A 21,559-nucleotide genomic window follows, 5' to 3' on the forward strand; every position below is an offset into this window, starting at 1 on the left:
CTCTTAATAATGAACCAAACTGTGCAATCAAGTTTAAATGGAGGAAACACCAGTAACCAGTAAATGTGATTCCACACCCCTGGCCTACATGAAGCTTATGCAAGGTAGAGTTATTTGACATCAGTTGTAATGTCAGCAGATAACTACATAAACAAAGCTCAAGAAAGGATATTTTGGGCAACAGATTCTTTTCCAGCTGACTGAAAAAAAAACAAAAAGTTAAAATGTTAGTGGCTGAGCCGTTTCCGTGCCAACTGCTCCCATCACCAGCTCTGCTTCTAGGAAGTGGGGCTCAGTGATTGACAGGGGGTGCTCTCCAGATGATATGTACAACAGGGTGTATTTTCTGTGCCTCTCGACACACTGCCACAATACTCGTGTGTGAAACTAAACTACACAATTCACTCCTTTCTCCAGGTGAGGTGTCATAGAGCCCTAAATATAGACTCACATTACAGGAACTACAAATCCCAGATCTATCTCTCACAGGACTTCTGGTGTCTGTGTGAGCTGTTCCTTTGCCTTGGTGCCCGCCATGTACGTTCTTCCCTTTTGGGTATCAGTACCACGGGACACGCAGTGCCCTGGCTCAGACTCCCTTTAATGGGGCAGTCTCTTCTCTAATTCCAATCAGCGCTGAGCATCCTTGGTTGACGGCCTGGACTGTTTAACACAAACAAACTGGTAAACCGGACAGGCTGTATTTCCCTAGCTGTGGTAGCAGTTGAATGGGGAAATAAAGTGTGACATTCTCGCATTTTAAAAATCAAGGAGGATTTCATCATTACATATAACTATGTACGCAGCTTTTTAAAATGGGGCAGTTGATTTGCCTTAAACAATGAGTATTCCAGCTGGCAGATGAAGGTGACCTTTCTATACACTATTTCAATCAAACTTAAAAAGATGCTTCCCACTGTCTGCTTTTAAAAGACAAAGGACACAGGCATGCTTTGAGCCCATCTCTATTAACATTTAACAGGAAACATATAGCCTATGAAATTCACTGAACACATGCTTGCCCCAGAAGTTCTAATTAAAAACAGAAATGCTTATACGCGCACTTTAGAAAAACTGACAACATTTCTCTCACCAAACGACTCCATCTGCGAACAAGCCAGTAATCATTATTGCAATCCTCTAAAAACAAAAAACAGGAGCGCTTCTAAAGGGTTTTAATTCACTTACATTAGAGCGATATCCCTATGAATCTTACTTTAACACACAGTTATCAACATCTAAATACATCAAAATTATCCTTATGAATCTAATTTCAATACACAATTGTCAACATCTGAATGCATCAAAATTATCCTTATGAATCTCATTTCGATACAAAATGTTAACATCTGAATACATCCAAATTATCCTTATGAATCTAATTTAATACAAAATGTTAACACACGAATACACATGAATCTAAATTATGCAAACAACCTCAGCACAGCGTTTGGGAAGCACGTTCTCCTCCGTGGAGCTATTAGGACGGCTCCCGGCCCAGAGGAAGAGTTTCACCCCGAGGTGAAGCACTATCCCTGTGATGAAGAGCATGCCTCTCTTAGAAATGGCTGTAAGCTTGCCTTCAGCCTCAAACCCGGCTGACTGGGTGTGTTTACTGTTGATGCCAGAGGGTCAGTCCTGAGGTTTGGCAGGGTAATGGCAGTGGCTGAGATGCTGCAAAGGTGGAGTATACTATAATGGTATCCCTCCTTAAATCACAGACTCTAATAAATCTCTCAGTGGTGTCTCTCTTTAAATCACTAACTCTAATAAAACCCTTAATGGTGTCTCTCTTTTAAATCGTAAACTAAGAAAACTCTTTATGATACCTCTCTTCGCAATCTAAACGTCAACAATATATCATCATATGAAGTTTGAAACTTCATTTCCCTATAATATGTTTGTTCTTAACTGAGTTAATAATAAACGTAAACTTAAGGAAAATAGTGATTAATACAGAAGCATATTTCCTTCACAAATACTATTTGGCTAGTTCACCAAATTAAACCTGCCAAGAAAAAAATTTACTTTGCAAAGAAAAAGCTAAAATACTGTACCTTTGACCTGAATCCTAGCTTCTGCTGACCTGAAGTCATGGACTATTTCTCACCTGGGGTTAAATTCAGCAGCCAGACTCCTGGTTTGCTTGACTAATGCCACCCAGTGCAGGCATTGGCCCATTGCAGGATTCATTAAAGTTGTGGCATTGTATTAATAATTACAAAGAATAAGAAATAAGACTCATATTTTGAAGTAATTTAGGTTTTCATAAATCAACCAGACATCCCGGATTCAGTGAAGCTTTAGTATCCCACTGCATTACAGCTAATCAGCCAAAGGGAAGATGTGTGAATATATGTACGCATGCACGTGAGTGTGTGTATGAATTTACAGTATGTGGGTTTGTGTGTGTTTGCAGGTGCGTACGCATTTGTGTGTGTGCGTTTATGTGCGTTTGTAGGTGTGTGTGGTTGTGCGTGTGTACATGTGCGTGTGTGTGCAGGTGTCTCAGTGGAACTGAGGAGCTGAGAAGCAATCAGACATTCCCAGAAAAGAGGCTCTAAACTTTATGACGAAAGAACCGCAGTTGCTCTTGTCCTGTTAAATGTGCATTTCCTCCAAGCGAAAGAACAGACTGACATACAGTACACCCACACAACAACCCACTGTGCAGCATTAATACTGAACACACGCCACAAAATTACAATGAGAGGTTTGGTAAGAGATCTGAACAGCACACACTTCACACAGTAGGCAGGTGTGTGTGTGTGTGTGTGCGTGTGTGCGTGATCATTTGTGTGTGTGTGTGTGAGACAGGAGGAGAGGAAGCCTTGGTGTGCTAAGTGCCTGCAGCTGTGTTGGCTGTCCGACTCCAATTTGCCACCATCCACCCCCCCCCCCCCCCCCCCCCCCCCCCCCCAGGGTCCGCCGTACCTTGAGGTCGCTCCCGTTGAGCCGCATTCTGTTAATCCTGCGTCCGCTGGGTCTGCTCGAGTCGATCCAGTACAGGAACTCCTTCCTGTAGTCAAAGTCTAAGGCCACTACGCTGCTGAGACCCTGTGGAGGGGGACAGAGCAGAGTTACACAGCCGAGCACACACACCTCCATCCCCGCCACAGGTACATCGCCAACCAGCGTCTTCATCACCGACTGACGGTGACAAACTACCCAAGCACACACACCTCCATCCCCGGCGCGGGTACGTCACCTACCAGCGTCTTCATCATCGACTGACGGTGACAAACTACCCAAGCACACACACCTCCATCCCCGCCACGGGTACGTCGCCTACCAGCGTCTTCATCATCGACTGACGCCGACAAACCACGCTGTGTACCAGACCTGGGTCAAATTCTATTTGCTTTGGATTCAAATCCTTTTCTGTGCTCTACTGATCTTGCCTGGTGTAATTGAGCCTGCCAATATGACCAGAAGGCGGGGTTTGCACTTTTTGAGAGTATTTCATTAGTTCCAATACACCAGACAAGATCAGTAAAGCGTAGAAAAGTATTTGAATCCAAAACAAATACGTATTTGACCCAGGTCTGCTGTGTACGCTAAAGAACATCAAATTAGAGTGTGCGGGAAACAACGCCGTCCCCTTTCCAGAGAAACTCGGGTGAGAGCCCGTCATTTCTCAGCGCATGCGACGGAACCTTCAGTTCAGCAGAACAGCAGATGTTCACGTCTTCAGAGCGAGTCACGATTGTTATAAATCAAACGACTGCGAGTCCTTGGATTAAACATACGTGTCAGAGAACTAATGGTACTGGAACAGGTGCTTTCTGCGATCTATCGATGCCTGCAGATACGTATGAACTCGACACACAGAAAATATAAATAAAAGGTGGCCGTCAAGGCGATATTTTTATGCGAATGCTCGATTTTTCCTTTTGGACACTCTACTGTAAATGCAGGGTTGCCATTCACAAATGAGAGGGCACACAGGGCCGTACGAAGCGCATGGATCTGGTGGGAACGAGCCCGGCCAGCCGTGTTCATTAGCCGAGCGCTAGCGACAGATGCTAAGTGGTCCTCCGGGGCCACTTGGTCTTGAAAGAAACACAAAGCTCTTGCCCACCTGCATGTCAGCGGACGATCAGCGAGGAGAACGTCTCAGTTGGAACAATGGAGAATCAGACCCGGGGCCAGATTCAATGGCCTCCTGTCAGTTTAGAGCAGGGGAGGTGAGATCCATACGAATGGTGTTTAACACAGGGGGGGTATCCGATGCTAACACAGCTAACTGAGTACAGGAGCAATGCTGTACTGAATGTGATGTGGTCACATCTTCTGAAACCCCGTGGATCACGTCGATTACAGATCTCATTCACTGGAATTCTTTCCGTCTGCAATCAATAGGGTATAAGATGAGAACTATCGCAGATTGCTCAAACGTTTCCACCGCAAGGTCCTACATTAGGATTTAATTTCCTATAAAATAAAAAAAATTTTTAAAGCGCAGTTGCTGATGAGGTCACACAGTAGGGTCATAAAAGATATGTGTTTTTTTATTTTTTAAAGGGCTGCACAATGAAAAAGCTTTCAAGTCCAGACAGAATTCATTTGTGCTCAGGACTGCATAACATGAAAGGACGTTATGAAGAGGCATTATTCTGACAGAGTGCCAAGGATATAGTGTGTGTGTGTGTGTGTGCTGCGTAGTTCTGCTCCAAGTGGAGAAGGGACAAGCAGATGCCCATGCACACAAACACACACGCACACACACACACACACACACATGCACGCACGCACACACACGCACACACACACACACACACACGCACACACACACACACAGACACGCACACACACACACATGCACACACGCACACACACACACACACACACACACATGCACACAAACACAGACACGCACACACACACACATGCACGCACGCACGCACACACTCACGCATGCACACACACGCACAATAACAGTGTGTCAGAGCCCATGGGCTCATAAAGCCCCTCTACCACTAGAAACGTTCTGATGAGCAGAGACAAAACCAGACAGGGTGCTTATCCAGCCCACACGGGCCTCTGTGCTTAGAAAGCCCTCTCACCAGCCTCCACACACTCCTTTCTGCATGACTGTGGTCAATGGCCATTAACTACACAAAAACGCTTGCTCTCTCCAAACTGACAGAGATCTCAACTGCAGCATGCCTCTTCATTACTGGAATATTGCCCACCATTTCAAGCTCAGACTATATCGTGCCTCATTAAAAGCGTTTAAAATGTGTGCGCACAAGTACATTGCTCTGTGCTTACGAAACGAGTTTAAGGGCGTCCTGTTTTCAAAAGGAAGTGGCAGGTGGTAATTCATCACTGAAGTGTTCAGTGGGATCTATATGGTATTTTACTGTGCTTATTATATTTATGGCTGATGTTAGAGCATGCTTAGCCACCAGGTTTCAGCCAAAGCCATCAGTGAGGAAAGAAAAAAGGACTTTATTCAGAATATAAAGCAGGACAAGCAAGAGTAAAAAGGTGAGAAACCGGCATAGGTGGAATTATTTTTGTACAAGGGGGGAAATAATAATAATCAACACATATGCGGTGATTGGATAACAAGCTGCAAAAAGACAAAAATCACTGTTGCAGTTGTGGCTGTCTTAAGATGTTAACAAGTTCATCTGTGTTTAAGCTGCTGCAGTGTTGGTAAAGCACAACAGTGACCTTGGCTCATTTTAGTTATTTCAGAAACAGGTATTTCCTTATAATGTGAAAACTCAAGGCCTTTGTAATGGTAAGCATGGTATTCTCAGACGAGGTGACACAATGCCCTACTAACACTGAGCCGTCTGCCTTCTTATGCTCAATGCAGTCTCCAATGAGACGGAGCCAGATACTCAAATTAAATATATTCAGTATATCTTTATAATGGGTAAGGAGCTGGTCTTGTAACCTAAAGATCTCAGGTTCAATTCCTGGGTAGGATACTGCTGTTATACCCTTGAGCAAGGTACTTACACCCTGCATTGCTTCAGTATATATCCAGTAGTATAAATTGATGCAAAGTAAATGCTATGTAAAAAGTTGTGTAAATCGCACCGGATATGAGTGTCTGTTAAATGCCTGTAATGTAATGGTAAAATGGACTAAAATGACATTGATATAGCAAACGGGCGTTTAAAGATTAAGGTTATTTCATGTCAATCTTCACTGCATTGCACTTCGATAGGCCAGAAGATAATTTTATACTTACGCAAGGTAAACTGAACATACTGCTATATCCAGCTTTTCCTACAAACTGCCCGGCGTTCGTTCACTGCTGATCACGTTGTACCCCAGCAAACGAAGTAGGCCTAATTACGGTAAAATAAACACGAAGAGGCGAACTCCAGTCCCTCTACTCCACCGAAGGAACACTTCAATGTAATGACTCCAAGCCTGGAGGTATTTTACCTCTGTAAACACTGCATACTGACAGCTGTACAATCCTTCTTTTCCTTATTACAACCATCTCGGTAAATCTGTCCCAAACACAGCGTCGCAGGCTAGGCCTTGACAGCAGATGTCTGTAGGTAAACATCATCATTATCGGAGAGACGAGGTTGTCTTGCGAACCTTTACAAATCGACACAACGAAAGCCACGCAAAATCATTTTCAAACACTATCGTGATGTTCGTGTGTGCTTTCATAACGGTTTCATATCTTTTCTTTTACTGAAATTCAGTAGAAATTCAAAATTAAATTAAAATAGCATTTTCCAAAATGATACACACAGAGGTCAAGTATGTATGTTGTCTAAACAAACTCAGAAAATATGACCATGCAGTGGTATTTTTAAGTAAACAAAAGCGTGACATCCATTTTACTTCAATCTTCATTTTACCTGCTTCAGGAGCATGTAACTGGTCCCATCAAGACTTATTTTCCGAATCTCATGATGGTCAGCGAGAATCAGAAATGGTTCCTCAGCTAGAAATAAAGCAGAAAGAAATGTTGTTCAGCAGCCAAGGTCCCTAACCTGTTCTCATAAAACACTGACATCAGGCGCACAGATTAAGGATGCTTCTGAAAATATGTTCAGACAAGGTGGGAGACTATGTACCCCTGCCAACAGAACCCAAACATAAACTGTTTCTCTGTGACTGTATGACCCTCCATTATCTGACCAATGTATTTACATTAAGGTACACAGAAAAGTACACCAGCAACAATGTTTTAGACATTTCAAAAAAGAAAAAAAAGGTTTAAAACACAGGTTATTGAGAGTGATCACACTCGATATCTGTCACATTCTTAAAAACCTCAGTGCCTAGCTTTTCATTTCGTGGGCTGCTCATTTAAGATGTGATTCAGGGCTTTGGAACCCACAGTGACACACAAATATGGACAATTACCCTATCCACAGTAAAAACACCCCCCCTCTGCGGCTGATCGTGGGTAGCTATTTCAGAGCCCACTTTGGGAGCCAATCACAGCCTGCGTCCCAGAAGAGTCCGTGCAGGGAATGTGACAGAGGGGAGAGAAACAGAAGCCGGAGAATAAAACCACGGTTACTTTGACGAATACCTGAGAGAGACTTGCAGCTATTTGGGTTGTTTGCGGGCGCTTGGTAGCCATCTGCACAGAGACACCTGTAAGATCCGTACATGTTGACGCATTGCTGGCTGCAGGGGAGGGTGGAGGAGCATTCATCAACGTCCACGCAGGTTCTCCCATCCTCCTTCAGGTGGAACCCAGGCCAGCACTGGCACTGAACACACGGGAGGAAAAAAAAGGAAAGCGCACGGGATTGACTACACGGAATTTAATGAAGGACGGGAAATTGATACTCCGTTAGCATTAGCCCCCAGCCGGACGTTACTGAGCGCATGCGGACATGTTGACAGGAAGTTACTAAACGCATATTGATGTGTACCAGCCGGAGGTTACCGAACGCATGCGGACGTGTTGACAGAGTGTTACTGAGCGAATACGGACAACACTGAATTGAATGTTTGAAGTAAATTAGAAACAAGAGAATCCAAAGCTCATAGAATATAATAAACTAATAAAATCTTTTCACTAGCACCACGCATACTGCCTCAAGGTATTTATTTAGCAGAACTATGCTAACTGTAGCCTTTTGTCTTAAAGATATTAATTCCTGGGTGACCTAAAATGTCCTTTTACTTAATTAAGATGAGACTGAGTGCCAAATGTACAAAGCCTGTTGCAAGTCATTTCAGATGCAGATATGATGCATTCTGCCCCAGAAACATGTGCATTGCGTATCAAACAGGCGCACAGGGCTGGAAGAGCAGCATGTGTGTCAACTTCCTGTATGCGAGTCATCGCAAGGTGCACTTCCTTAATGCATACGCACAAATATTGTGCAAACAACAGGTGGAGATATTACAAGCTTGGCTGATGATGTATTCACTAGAATTTACCAAATTTACTCAACAAGGGTCAATTTTTCAGTGAAATTTCCCTGCCTCTATAAAGCAGGCATTAATCAAGGGGCAAGCAAACCCGAGACGCAGGTATAGGCATCAAAGATGTACCGACCCAACTTCTGCAACAGAAATCACATTACTTTAACTCCCCGAGCGAGAAATCATCAAACGGTACAGATTAAGCAGCCACGCATTAACTAAAGCTGGGTGTTTGTTGCGGAAAATATTGGCTCAGTCACAAAGCAGTCCTGGCAAAGTTGTAAAAAAACAAGGATAACCAAATGTGGCAGAAATCGCAGAGGGCCAGATTTACTAAAGGCGCAAAAGCAGTGTAAATATCTATATCTTATTTACTAAACAGTTGCAATGGGTCATAATTGCTATTAGGATGCATCTTGCAGGCATTACGTCATTCTGTGATTTTCCTTTTGATGTACAGTTAAATGTGTTCATGCGTGTGTACACCGGGAGCGAATGTGCTAAAACAGGGTGGAGATTATGTAAATTAGGCCAATTAAGTATTCCGTCTTAATTTCCTAAAGCATGGATTAATTGCGACTCCCCTCCTTTGCGTGATAATTTTTAGAACTCCTGAAAGCAGGTGGTATTTTGATCTGATATAACCTATAGCTCACACACAGCATGCGAGAGAAGGGTATCAGGCTGTACCCCACACCCCTCTGCTGTCAATTTCAGTTTCCCTTGTGGGTTAGGATGAGGTGGAGATGCACGAATGCATCCTCTGATGCGTAACACTCTGGAAAGAAGATGGAATTTAAAATAAGTTTCACTAAAATAATAATAAAAGTTTTATTAAAATAATGTTGCCACTCATCGCTTTGCGTTTATTTTCAGATATTATATGAAGTGAAGTGAAAAAAGGAGGCAAGACTTCTATTGAAGTCATCAGCTAGTGGTTAGTATGTGATGCCACTCCAAACTTGAATCCTCTCCACGGGTGTTGTATTTTTATGTTATGACACCACATTGAAAAGCTGTCCCTGTTCCCTGATCTGTAAATCTGTAAAAAAGAAAAAAAAAGTTTTCTGCTTCTTGCAGTTCCCTCACTACTTGCACATGGTTGGTCCATATACATTTCTTGGCGCCCTGTAATCTGGACATTTAAGCATCCCATATTGTTTCTGACCCTTTTTATGGGCATCTCCCACAAGATTGTGAATAAGGACGTTGCATTTGATACATAAATAAAACCGGTCTCGGTAAATTGGTCAATAATGATCAGTATCTGCGACCGAAAAAGAGCTGCAATACAGAGAATGTTTTGCTCCATGACTATTTCCTTAGCAAATCCGGCCCAGCGTGTTCTTTTCAAAAAAAACATGCATTTATTATATTAACCAATAGTTCTCATGCGCAGCAGTGGGAAATGATTGGAAAAAAACATGTGCAACTGTTGCGACAGTAAAAAAAAAGGGCTTGAAGTTTCAAACACAATCAGTGGGCATTTGCCGCTAGTGAAAAATATGAGTAAATGCATTGACAGGCTGGAGCGTTTATTCGCTTTGGTTCAGCTCCAGGCCCTTTTCCACTTTAGAAATACATCTAAATTAAGGAAGATGTACCTGCCTGGTGCCACAAAAAGTGCCAGGTACTGAAAAAATGCTGTGCGTTTAGAACCTCTCAGCTAATGTAATGCTTCGCTATCTGGATGCACTAATCTGACCTTGAAAAGTCTCCAACTGGTGTAGAATGCAGTTGCTAGAATTCTTCCCAGAACAAAAAAATATTTACATCACTTCATTTGTTGTCTGTTAAATTTAGAATTAAATTAAAGGTTTCTTCTAACTTGCAAGGCTTTAAATCTTCTTTCTCCAGAATATCTTAGTGAGCTACTTGTCCAACACAACACAATCAGTTCAGTCACAAGGTGCTGATCATTTGAAAGCTCCAGGAATGGCTAAACTTACAATGGGAGGCAGTGGCTTCTCCTGCAAAGCTCCAGTCTGGTGAAGTAATCTCCCCTTAAGATGTTTGGGCTCCAGACGCACTCTCTGTGTTTAAGCGCAGGCCCAAATGCACCTTTTCAGTCAATCCTATGGTTAAGGATGCGTGGGAAGGGTGGATCAGGACCGTATAGGAGTCTGGTGAGCTGAACTGACTGTGATGTCACCCTGCCACTGCATGTGAACTCTGGTTTCGCTAATCTACGTCGTGTGGAGGGGCTGTCCGTCCCAGATAACTCGTATAGTTGTGTACAGCTGCTTTCTACAAACCTTTCAGATGTGCTGTCACAGCACAGTGCCCTGGGGCTTCTCCAAATGACACTCACAGATCTTCCATACATAGCACTCATCACTTAACATCCTAATCGTCTAGTTCCGAACCCATTTGCATTTCTGCTCTCTTCCCTGGAGCATCTGCCTCTTTCCCCCGCCCTGAGTTCAGAGACCGATCCAGCACCGGCCCCTTTCTGGTTCAAGCTCACACCAGGATGCAACCTGGAGGCCTAGATACATGACCTCGCCTCTCTTTATCTGCATATTGATGTATTTCTCTGCTTGAACTTTCTATTTGGCCAGCTGGTGTATACGTCAAGCTACAATCTGCCAACGTTTATACTTCAGGCAACAATCTGGTGACTACTCGGTCTGTCAGATTCCCCATTACCTGTATTTTACTAATTAGCTTATCTATGTGCATATGCACAAATGCACACACACACATGCACACACACACACACGTGCACGCACGCACACACACACACAGGGGAGAATTACACCATTTTAATTTCCTTTTGTTTTTATTTTACCTCCTGTTTTAACTCCTCAAGGAGGTCTATCATTTTCATGTGAGCAACTAAACAAAAAATGTGAAATTTTAATTAGACCAAAACTTCAAAATATCAAATATGTTATAAATAATTTGTTATTCTTCTGATTATATTCTCAATAATGTGTTCATTTGTTTTAAACTGGAATAATGAATTAAGTTCACCGTTAATTAAGTTCACCCCTTACATTAAATAAGTTCAACCCTTGATTCTGTGAATATGTGGAAAACTGTTGAATTTTGTACTTCGTAGGACAAGGGAATGTCAACATACTGCACTGACCTCCTTACCATACTGTAATATAAATAAGAATATTGCAGGTCAAAGTTAACAAATGTTTTCATAATGCTGGTCAAAATACATCCATTTAATGTACCTACTTCAGACACTCAAAACCTAATTAACTCCCCAAAGGTAAACAGAGCTGTTCTCCTCCCTGCTGGTGTCCTCATAGTCTAAACTGAAAAAAAAAAAGATTTTAGAGGCACTCACATTCTGAATTTAAATAAACGGAAGATCCAAAGAGGTGTAATTGCCATCATTTCATTCATCTATTTTATTCGTTTTTTGTTATTTTTCTGTAACACACTCTAACAATGACAAATTCATAAGAGTTTGTCCAAGCTGCTTGAGCACTTATTTAAGAAACTTCTTAGTGCAGATATGGTAAATGAATGGTTAGATTGGATCTAATGGTTAGATTTAAGTTTCTAGACTCTGATGAAGATGGCTGCTGCATTGAAATGTTAGTCTTCTCATTTCCCCCTACCTTTTCAATTTTATCTGTGAAACTACTGTTTTTGGTGCTCCATATTTTGCTGAGCTACAGTAGTTTCTCCATTTGGAGAAGTTCCACAGGTAAGGAACAGGTTTTTTTTTTTCAGTGCAATTCAACAGTGGACACGTGGAGAGCTCTTTGTTTATCACCGCTTTTTTAAGTTATTTTAGTATAGTAAATGTGTTTTATACATTGGCAAAAGGCAACAACAAAGCCACATTCTCTCTACATGAATAAACTGGTTTTCTCAAACTTCAGCAAAATGTGTGTTTGAGACCTAACTGCCTGGACCATCACAAGCATTCAAACATTCCATCAGTTTCAGTACTGATTCAGCCAGCCTCCACTGGACTATAGGTCATGCTGCTAGTATTCAGCAAGCTGGCCAGGTTGCGGATTACAAAATCGGACTCACGCATGCTGATGAACAAACCGTGGAGAACTAAAAGAAAGACCTTGCTTCAAACCTTGTATCCGACCGGAAGGTCCAGGCAGTCCTGCGTGCAGCCGCTCACTCGACGGTTCGAGCACTCGTTCACGTTGCAGTTCCGCTCGTCGGAGCGGTCTCCGCAGTCGTCGTTCTTGTCGCAGACGCTGGCGGCGGAGACGCACCGCCCGTTGGCACACATGAAGAAGGAACCGTTGCATGAGCTTTCTAAAAGTAAAAGAACGACGACAGACAAAAACGGTAAAAGTTGAAGAGAATTAAGTCAAAAGAGCAGCAAAGTAAAGGCGGTAAATACAAGTTCACAAAAGAGTGATCTCAGGTAACAAGAGAGCACAAAATTTTATGAGAACATATTGGAGCGATCCACTCCTGAGGCTGCCTAACTGCTCCACTAATGGTGAATTCATCGTTAGTGCAGTGGTTAGCAATGCTGCTAATGGTGAATTCCTCGTTAGTGCAGTGGTTAGCAATGCTGCTAATGGTGAATTCATCGTTAGTGCAGTGGTTAGCAATGCTGCTAATGGTGAATTCATTGTTAGTGCAGTGGTTAGTAATGCTGCTAATGGTGAATTCATCGTTAGTGCAGTGGTTAGCAATGCTGCTAATGGTGAATTCATCGTTAGTGCAGTGGTTAGCAATGCTGCTAATGGTGAATTAATCTTCAGTGCAGTGGTTAGCAATGCTGCTAATGGTGAATTCATCATTAGTGCAGTGGTTACCAATGCTGCTAATGGTGAATTAATCTTCAGTGCAGTGGTTAGCAATGCTGCTAATGGTGAATTAATCTTCAGTGCAGTGGTTAGCAATGCTGCTAATGGTGAATTAATCTTCAGTGCAGTGGTTACCAATGCTGCTAATGGTGAATTAATCTTCAGTGCAGTGGTTAGCAATGCTGCTAATGGTGAATTAATCTTCAGTGCAGTGGTTAGCAATGCTGCTAATGGTGAATTAATCTTCAGTGCAGCGGTTAGCAATGCTGCTAATGGTGAATTAATCTTCAGTGCAGTGGTTAGCAATGCTGCTAATGGTGAATTCATCATTAGTGCAGTGGTTACCAATGCTGCTAATGGTGAATTAATCATTAGTGCAGTGGTTACCAATGCTGCTAATGGTGAATTCATCATTAGTGCAGTGGTTACCAATGCTGCTAATGGTGAATTAATCTTCAGTGCAGTGGTTACCAATGCTGCTAATGGTGAATTAATCTTCAGTGCAGTGGTTAGCAATGCTGCTAATGGTGAATTAATCTCCAGTGCAGTGGTTAGCAATGCTGCTAATGGTGAATTAATCTTCAGTGCAGCGGTTAGCAATGCTGCTAATGGTGAATTAATCTTCAGTGCAGTGGTTAGCAATGCTGCTAATGGTGAATTAATCTTCAGTGCAGTGGTTAGCACAGCTGCCTCGCTCCCCTCGAGACCTGAGTTTGAGCTTCCCCACAAGGACGCAGATCTCATTTTAGACAACAGACAGGACATTTTCTTTAGGATTTTTATGCAGCAGGGATCAGAATGTGTACATCTGCTGCAAAAGGCAAACTCATCACAGGAGCCAGAGTAATTATTTGTTCCCTGTGTAATAAGCGCTCCAAGCAACGAGTCCCCTGAGCCGGAAACCTTGTTAATTTGTTCAGGAGAAAAACATATCTCAAGTTCTGATGTGTGTACGGCAAAATATAACATAATTCCAGACAAAAAAAAACAACTTTAAACGACAGTAAAAGTTTTCAATGCCAAACAATAACAAACATCACTTCAGAGATACGGCATAGCAGCCCCTGCTCTTTAAAATACAGCATGGCAGTGCCTGCTCTTTAAAATACAACATGGCAGTGCCTGCTCTTTAAAATACAACATGGCAGCCCCTGCTCTTTAAAATACACCATGGCAGTGCCTGCTCTTTAAAATCCAGCATGGCAGTGCCTGCTCTTTAAAATACAGCATGGCAGTGCCTGCTCTAAAATACAACATGGCAGTGCCTGCTCTTTAAAATATGGCATGGCATTGCCTGCTCTTTAAAATACAACATGGCAGTGCCTGCTCTTTAAAATACAACATGGCAGTGCCTGCTCTTTAACATCCAGCATGGCACCCCCTGCTCTTTAAAATACAGCATGACAGTGCCTGCTCTTTAAAATGTAGCATGACAGTGCCTGCTCTAAAATACAACATGGCAGTGCCTGCTCTTTAAAATATGGCATGGCAGTGCCTGCTCTTTAAAATCCAACATGGCAGTGCCTGCTCTTTAAAATACAACATGGCAGTGCCTGCTCTAAAATACAACTTGGCAGTGCCTGCTCTAAAATACACCATGGCAGTGCCTGCTCTTTAAAATACAACATGGCAGTGCCTGCACTTTAAAATACAACATGGCAGTGCCTGCTTTTTAAAATAACATGACGGTGCCTGCTCTTTAAAATGGCGCAGTGCCATATGAAGCGAAATATACTGCTCCCTTATGATCTTCTCCTGAGACTCAGCTATTCATCTCTGTCCCCTGTAGGGGACATGAGTCTCTGGTCTGACTCTCAAGAACCATATGTTCTACTATGATGAAACGTGCACTACATGAGAAATGAAGATAAATAAATAAAAATAAAATCAATATTTTTGAAAATATTTCCACTGCAGCTTTTTGTCATCCAAGACACTTGTATTATGTAAAAAAATGTAAATATTTAAACTTCTTTTCTGCAAGTCTCAGGAGGACATAACGGTAGATTATTTTATTTATTTATTTTTTTAATCGTGAATTGTGGGCAGAAATAATTTGTATATTTGAGCCATATGCTGCAATATCTAGACTATTATATCTAGCAAATTGCAGCATGTATTTCAATATTTAGTAGATATTTTCTTTCTCATATGGGTTACAGCTGACTAATGTTACAAGTGGCTGTGACTCTAACAACAAGATTTCTTCCTATTGGTGGGCTTAAATGACAGTGGGAGCTCAGAAGAAGGAAACTACACCAGGGCCCTAAGGGATCAGCGAGCGTGCGACCCTTTGATACAGGAAGTGACATCACCTTTAGCTAAGCGAGCTAATATTATCTTTATATGTAATTTTCTGGTGACAACCATGGCTAAATCAACACTTTTTAATGGTAAAATGTTTAAGTGTCACGTACAAATGAAAGTCACTGATAATACTTGAACACATGGCTGAACTTGTGGGGAAGCAATTTGTTTCAGCTGGTCAATCACTTGGCCATCTGGAAATTGCTGCACACCAGCAGACAATTTCTCTGTGTATACAGTTCATTAGGACTGCAAACAGGAAATGTACACACTCGTTTGGAACCATAATTTCTGCAATTTAATTAGTATACATGTTTGTACATGGGATAAATATGAGAGAGAGAGAGAAGAAGCTATCTGTGCCATAATCCAGTCACACTGTTGACATCACTTAGTGTTCACCAATAGGAGCGCGGACACAGAAACACTGTAACAGCTGTTCCTGCCTAAATCTGAATCAGTCACCGTAGTTACCAACGGTATGAAAGGCCTTGCCTGCAGCCGTGCACTTGGGATTGAGGGGGGGCTCGTCGGAGTGGTCGGGACAGTCGGCGTACCCGTCGCATTCCCAGAGTGCACTGAGCAGGCACCTCCCGTCTGAGCAGGGGAACTCATCCGGCCCACAGGAGCGGTATGCTGTTCGGGACACAAACAGGCTTTCATTTATTTAACCTACGGTGAGATACTTCCTGGAATACTTCCTGGGATACACAGGAATACTCAGTGAGATTAAAAATATTCTAAATGTATTTCTCTGATGTAAATGTGGCCAAGACAGCACACAAAATATTTAAACACATCAAATAACACAAAAAACAAATAGTACGTAAAATTTTACTGCATAGCATGCAACTTTTTTTTAGGTCATGGTTCACTAAATGAGCCATGATTAAACTAAACTGTAGCCCAGCATATGCTCATATGTAATATCAGATTCTTTTAAAGTATCAGAAAAAAAGCACATTAAAGCACATTCTAACGAGTTCAGTGCATGTACTGTCTAACTCCACTGTTCAATAGAAAGTTTTCAGTTTTAAACAGAAAATGATTATTTTTAAATATGTCAGCTCAGGGTCCACCTAAACCCCTTTCACTGCCCATGAGCGGGCCCCTATTACTGCCCTATACAGTATCATCAGGCAATAATAATTATAATAATAATAATAATGACTATTTCACACCACTCACACTTATACAGTATCGCATGGCAAAAATAATGACTATTTCACGTCACTCAAACTTAAAAACACTTCATCACATTGCTGAAGACTGCAGATCCCATTCACAACTCTTACACCTGTGTCAGGATTATCACAGAGTCACACCTGTGTCAGCATTATCACAGTGTGTCAGAGCGAGGCCCATACATAACAGGTGGAATTGAGTTACCGCATTCCGAGGGCTCGTCAGATCTGTCCCCACAGTCGTCGTCATGGTCACACAGGAAGCGGGAGGGGATGCAGGCCTTGTTATGACACTGGAAGGAGTTCTCATCGCACGTGTTGTTGGGTGCTGCGGGAGGGGGGGCGGGGCTTGCATAAGGTACAATGCTCTATGACATGCATTATTAAAGACACCATGACGGGCGTGAGCGTGTGGAACAGACTGCTGAGTGCAGCTTAACTGGGTTATCAGCAGGGGAGCATTACCACAGCCGGCTGCAGAGAGCTCATCGCTGCCATCGGGGCAGTCCCTCTCCCCGTCACAGAGCCAGCGTCTGGGCACGCAGGCGTACGATCCGGGACAGCTGAACAATCCCACGGCACAGGTCACTGAGCCTGAGGGGTCAAATACATTGGTTAGGCTAAAGGGCTGAACCTTCATCACTGGGCCTGAAGGTCTGAAGCTGCATCACTGGGCCTAAAGGGGCGAACCTGCATCGCTGGGCCTAAACGGGTGAAACTGCATCACTGGGCCTAAAGGGCTGAACCTGCCTCACTGGGCATAAAGGGGTGAAACTGCATCACTGGGCCTAAAGAGGTGAAACTGCATCACTGGGCCTAAAGGTCTGAACCTGCATCACTGGGCCTAAAGGGCTGAACCTGCATCACTGGGCCTAAAGGAATGAACCTGTATCACTGGGCCTAAAGGAATGAACCTGTATCACTGGGCCTAAAGGGCTGAACCTGCATCACTGGGCCTAAAGGGCTGAACCTGCATCACTGGGCCTAAAGGGCTAAATCTGCTTCACGTGGCATAAATGATGTGTCCAATCATTTAAAATGGTTTAGCCTTGCTTCAGTTAAGTTTTATTACTGGATTTCACTATAAATGCATTATGCATTATTTGATTACCGCACAAAATTGAACAGGCTTTCTTGCAGCACACTCTCCACGACACCACATCATTCGATATATCGTAGTTTTTCACAGAGACATTTTATTAATATGGCTCCTGATCAAATGATGTCATGTCTAGTTTGAAACAAATATATGCTGGGAATGATTTCAGTTGGCTTGGTCATTACCATATTTCACAACGGCTCGATTTTTGTCCGAGACACAACAACAACTTTCTAAGGGACTTGGACTCAATGCTGAAAATATTCATGTTTGTCATAACTTAATTTAATTTGTTCATTTAATTTGAGCAGCTGTTCATGAAGGCTGAGTGACAGAGCACTGGTTTATTATGATCTGATTCACGCACTAGTTTGATGTTAATGTGCACCATTCTGTCAGCCAAGACAACAGCACAAATAGCTTCTGTATCAGAGGCCTTGTTCTTTTTTTTTTTTTTTTGTTGTGACGTTTACCGCAGATCTCCTCGCTCTCGTCCAGCCCGTCCCCACAGTCGTCCTCGCCGTCGCACAGCCACTGTTTGGCGATGCACTTGTTTTTGGAGCAGGCGAACTGGTTCCACAGGCAGGACGAATCTGGGCGGGAAGAAAGGGCGTGGCTTGACTGATGACATCTTCACAAAAACGAGAGGGATAAAACAGCTGCGCCACTCTCAACAGACATGGAACACTGTCCCTCACTGAGCATGCTCAGATGGACAAAACCTGGTCAACCTAGGGGAGTTTATACCTCATGTACTTGCTATTTGGGGGTTCAGGCCTGGTGTTTGCTCTGTTTGCTGTTTTTGCTGTCTCTTGCCTTGCTACTCTGTAAAGCGTCTTTGTGACAGTTCTCTGTAAAAAGCACTATACAAATAAAATTAAATTGAATAAAATACAGCTCCTGCAGTAAAAGCGGACAGATTTTCCAAATAGCATTTATTTGTTTGTATTATTTATTTGTATTTAACAGCACTGCTACTGCTGCTTATAAATTCTGAATATGAGTTTTATTTGCTTGCCACCATGGAAACGGGTCTTCAGTTGCAGCGAAATCTACATGCTGATTTTTATGAATACTGTGTAAAATCTGAGCCTCCTGTAAATAATTCATTCTCCACTTAGCAAGCTAGGAGCGTGATTTCCCTAATGGTACTCTGAACTATTCCTTATTTTGCACCTTGCGAGTTGAGCAAGCAGTTAGTAATCAGAACCAAACAGCTTTCTATCAGAAAAACAGAAACACAAAGCTATTTATAGACAACTGTTCTACCACTATTTCTCTCTCACCGATCCCAGAAAGCTTTGAACAACATTCATAAATGGCAGGCTGTGCGTTACATAGGCACTGCACACATGCTGGCTACCGAATGCATGGAAAAGACTGGGAGCAATGAAAACAGCATCTTCAGCCCCCCCATTCTGAAAGGCCATTGGAACACCTGGCATTGTGCAGAGGGAGCTCACAGCAGGCGGCTGTGCATTCACTGCTCTAGTTTCTATTCGCTTTCTGCCACAGAGCGATAGTGCAAAACTGCTTTATACTCAGCAGAAAGACATCAGTCCTTGGAAATGCTCTCAGAGTTTCATTATTTGAAAGCTTGCCTGCCATTACAAGGGACATATTGCTCAAGAAGGTAATGTACGTAATGTACTGTAGTGCAGTCATGGCACTCAGCAGGACAAAGTTCCCAATGAAATTACTGTTAATTTGTTATATAATGTTATGTTATTTACTGTTATATAATTCAGGCTGTACCATATTTATAGACAACTGTACAACAAATATTTATAATTTCTTGTTTTATAACTACCATTGAACATGTTATTATTAAGCATGAGACAAAATATTTTTGTATTGAAGTTGGTGTTACAAAACAATAGCGGTACAAAAAATAATTTTGTTCTGTGTATCAAGAAATGAAATTACAATGTAAAGGAGATCAACTTGATTTATTAACTTTTCAGCTTTGAGCGATAGCCTCGATCTCAGCTGATCTAATGCATCGTAGCCTTGTCAGCCAGCTAGGTACAACATGGGGAGCGAAAGTTGGCCAGAGATAGAGGACGTGCCGGGACAGTGCAGTCCACTGTCTGGCAGTTTTATTGGTTCTCCCATTAGTTATGAGAAGGAGTCAGACTGTTGACAAAACTGAAGGGTTGAACTGGGCTTGAACTTATGCAAAACTGCACTCCCATATACCGCTAGCAACACCTACAAAAATGACGATGCGTTTGCGTCATCATCACAATGGCAAGTTAGCCGAAAAAGCTCCTGTGCCCGCCACTAGGCGGAAGGGACAAATGACTTTGCAGCATACGCTCTCTCTAAAATTTCCCTCCTCATCCAAAAACATTACAAAATGCTTTGGAATGCATACGGTTCATGACATGAGTCCTTTTTCCGTTGTAGAAAATGAAGGCCTTGAAAATGCATCCCGATCCTTAAACTGATGTTAAGAAGGACGTTCTGGCCACTATTAATGCCATGCAGGGTACCAATCAGCTCGTTGGGAGTAATTAGGGGTTAGGCGTCTTGCTCAGGGACACTACGACACGCCCAGGGCGGGGGATCGAACCGGCTACCCTCTAACTGCTCTTACCTCCTGAGCTATGTCGCCCTATATAGAAGAAGATTAGAGGCTTGACAGACCGAACCATCCAATTGCCGTTGTGACCGTGAACATGGACTGGGGCCACACAACACAAGTATTCCACGCACACGATAAATTCAGCGACCCGAAAAGACCTGCAGGTGTCCCGTGTCAATCACGTCCTCGGTCGATTGCGAGGAATTGCATCATTTTATCATCAAAGCGCCACTGCACCAGCAACCTTGACTGAGAAGCAAAGCCTGCTAGAACTACCAGAACACAAACTGCTCACGGATGTAGCCAATCGTTGAAACAACCAGAACACAAACTGACTGGTCACAGACATAGCACCTGGTTGGGATTACCAGAATTCAAACTGGTCACGGATATAGCCAGTGTCACACGCAACATTTATACATTAGTAATTTATGACATTACAGATACGGAAGACATGAAGTTGGTAAAACCGCTGGAAACAGCTGAAGTTTCCTGCAATGAAAAGCTGTGCAGTGTCATAGATCATACCAATGAGAAAATGACTGCAGAGACCATGGCACCACATGCGAGCGACTCTCCAATCATGACACACATCTAGACCATGATCCTCAGTAAGATCTCGAGCAGATACAGATGTGATCATGATTACCTGTCTGAGGAATCTGTGCTGGACCATAGATTTCGTTCACTAGCACAGCTGGACAATTGAATTTATTTAGAGAGAGAACCTAATCTCATTTCAGTCCATATATTACAGGCCAATGTATTTTACAGTAAGATTTAGCCTGAGTGTGGTAATATAATAATAGTAATAATCTAAATATATGTGTGTGTGTGTGTTTAGTAATACAATAATAATGCAATATACCATTTCCCCTTCTACTTTGTACAGACCCCTGCCAGTAAAGAAGAGATACTCGAGGAGTGTGGAGTAAAGGGTGGCATAGCGAGGAGCATAACAACTGTACAGGGTGCAGAAGCAGAGGAGGCAAGCAGATGGTCTCTCCACCAAAGAAGAAGACGAACGCACTGGAGGGCCTGCTGGGCGTCTCTTTCACTGCTGATGAGCCAGAGACATTATCAGATGGGAACTCAGCGGGGGATGGAGTCTCACAGCACTGGGCCTTGAATTCCTCTCAACAACAGTGCTTCTGATAGGAGGAGAGAAAATGCTGCTAACTACCCAATGATTGGCCCTCTTGTGAAATCATACCTTCCTGTACCCAATGAGCGAGTGTGTTCAATGGCCCGGGGTACTGTG

General features: G+C 42.8%; 1 protein-coding gene across 4 annotated transcripts in view; it reads right to left on the reverse strand.

Annotated features, from left to right (window-relative positions):
* The window catches only part of LOC118214493 (low-density lipoprotein receptor-related protein 1B-like), a 457,936-nt gene that overhangs the window by 90,417 nt on the left and 345,960 nt on the right, over positions 1–21,559 (reverse strand). For all 4 annotated transcript variants that reach the window (XR_004762629.1, XM_035394488.1, XM_035394487.1 and 1 more), the window contains 8 exons: positions 18,185–18,304; positions 17,078–17,206; positions 16,818–16,940; positions 15,924–16,064; positions 12,431–12,618; positions 7,526–7,709; positions 6,843–6,928; positions 2,935–3,057 (listed from right to left, as the gene is read on the reverse strand). Coding sequence is in view for 3 of the 4 variants with exons in the window: in XM_035394488.1 (XP_035250379.1) it covers positions 2,935–3,057; positions 6,843–6,928; positions 7,526–7,709; positions 12,431–12,618; positions 15,924–16,064; positions 16,818–16,940; positions 17,078–17,206; positions 18,185–18,304 (1,094 nt within the window). In the remaining variant the exon portion in view is untranslated. The remainder of the gene's footprint in view (positions 1–2,934; positions 3,058–6,842; positions 6,929–7,525; positions 7,710–12,430; positions 12,619–15,923; positions 16,065–16,817; positions 16,941–17,077; positions 17,207–18,184; positions 18,305–21,559) is intronic.

The sequence above is a fragment of the Anguilla anguilla genome, chromosome 15 (assembly GCF_013347855.1).
Source record: "Anguilla anguilla isolate fAngAng1 chromosome 15, fAngAng1.pri, whole genome shotgun sequence".
NCBI classification, from domain to species: Eukaryota; Metazoa; Chordata; class Actinopteri; order Anguilliformes; family Anguillidae; genus Anguilla; species Anguilla anguilla.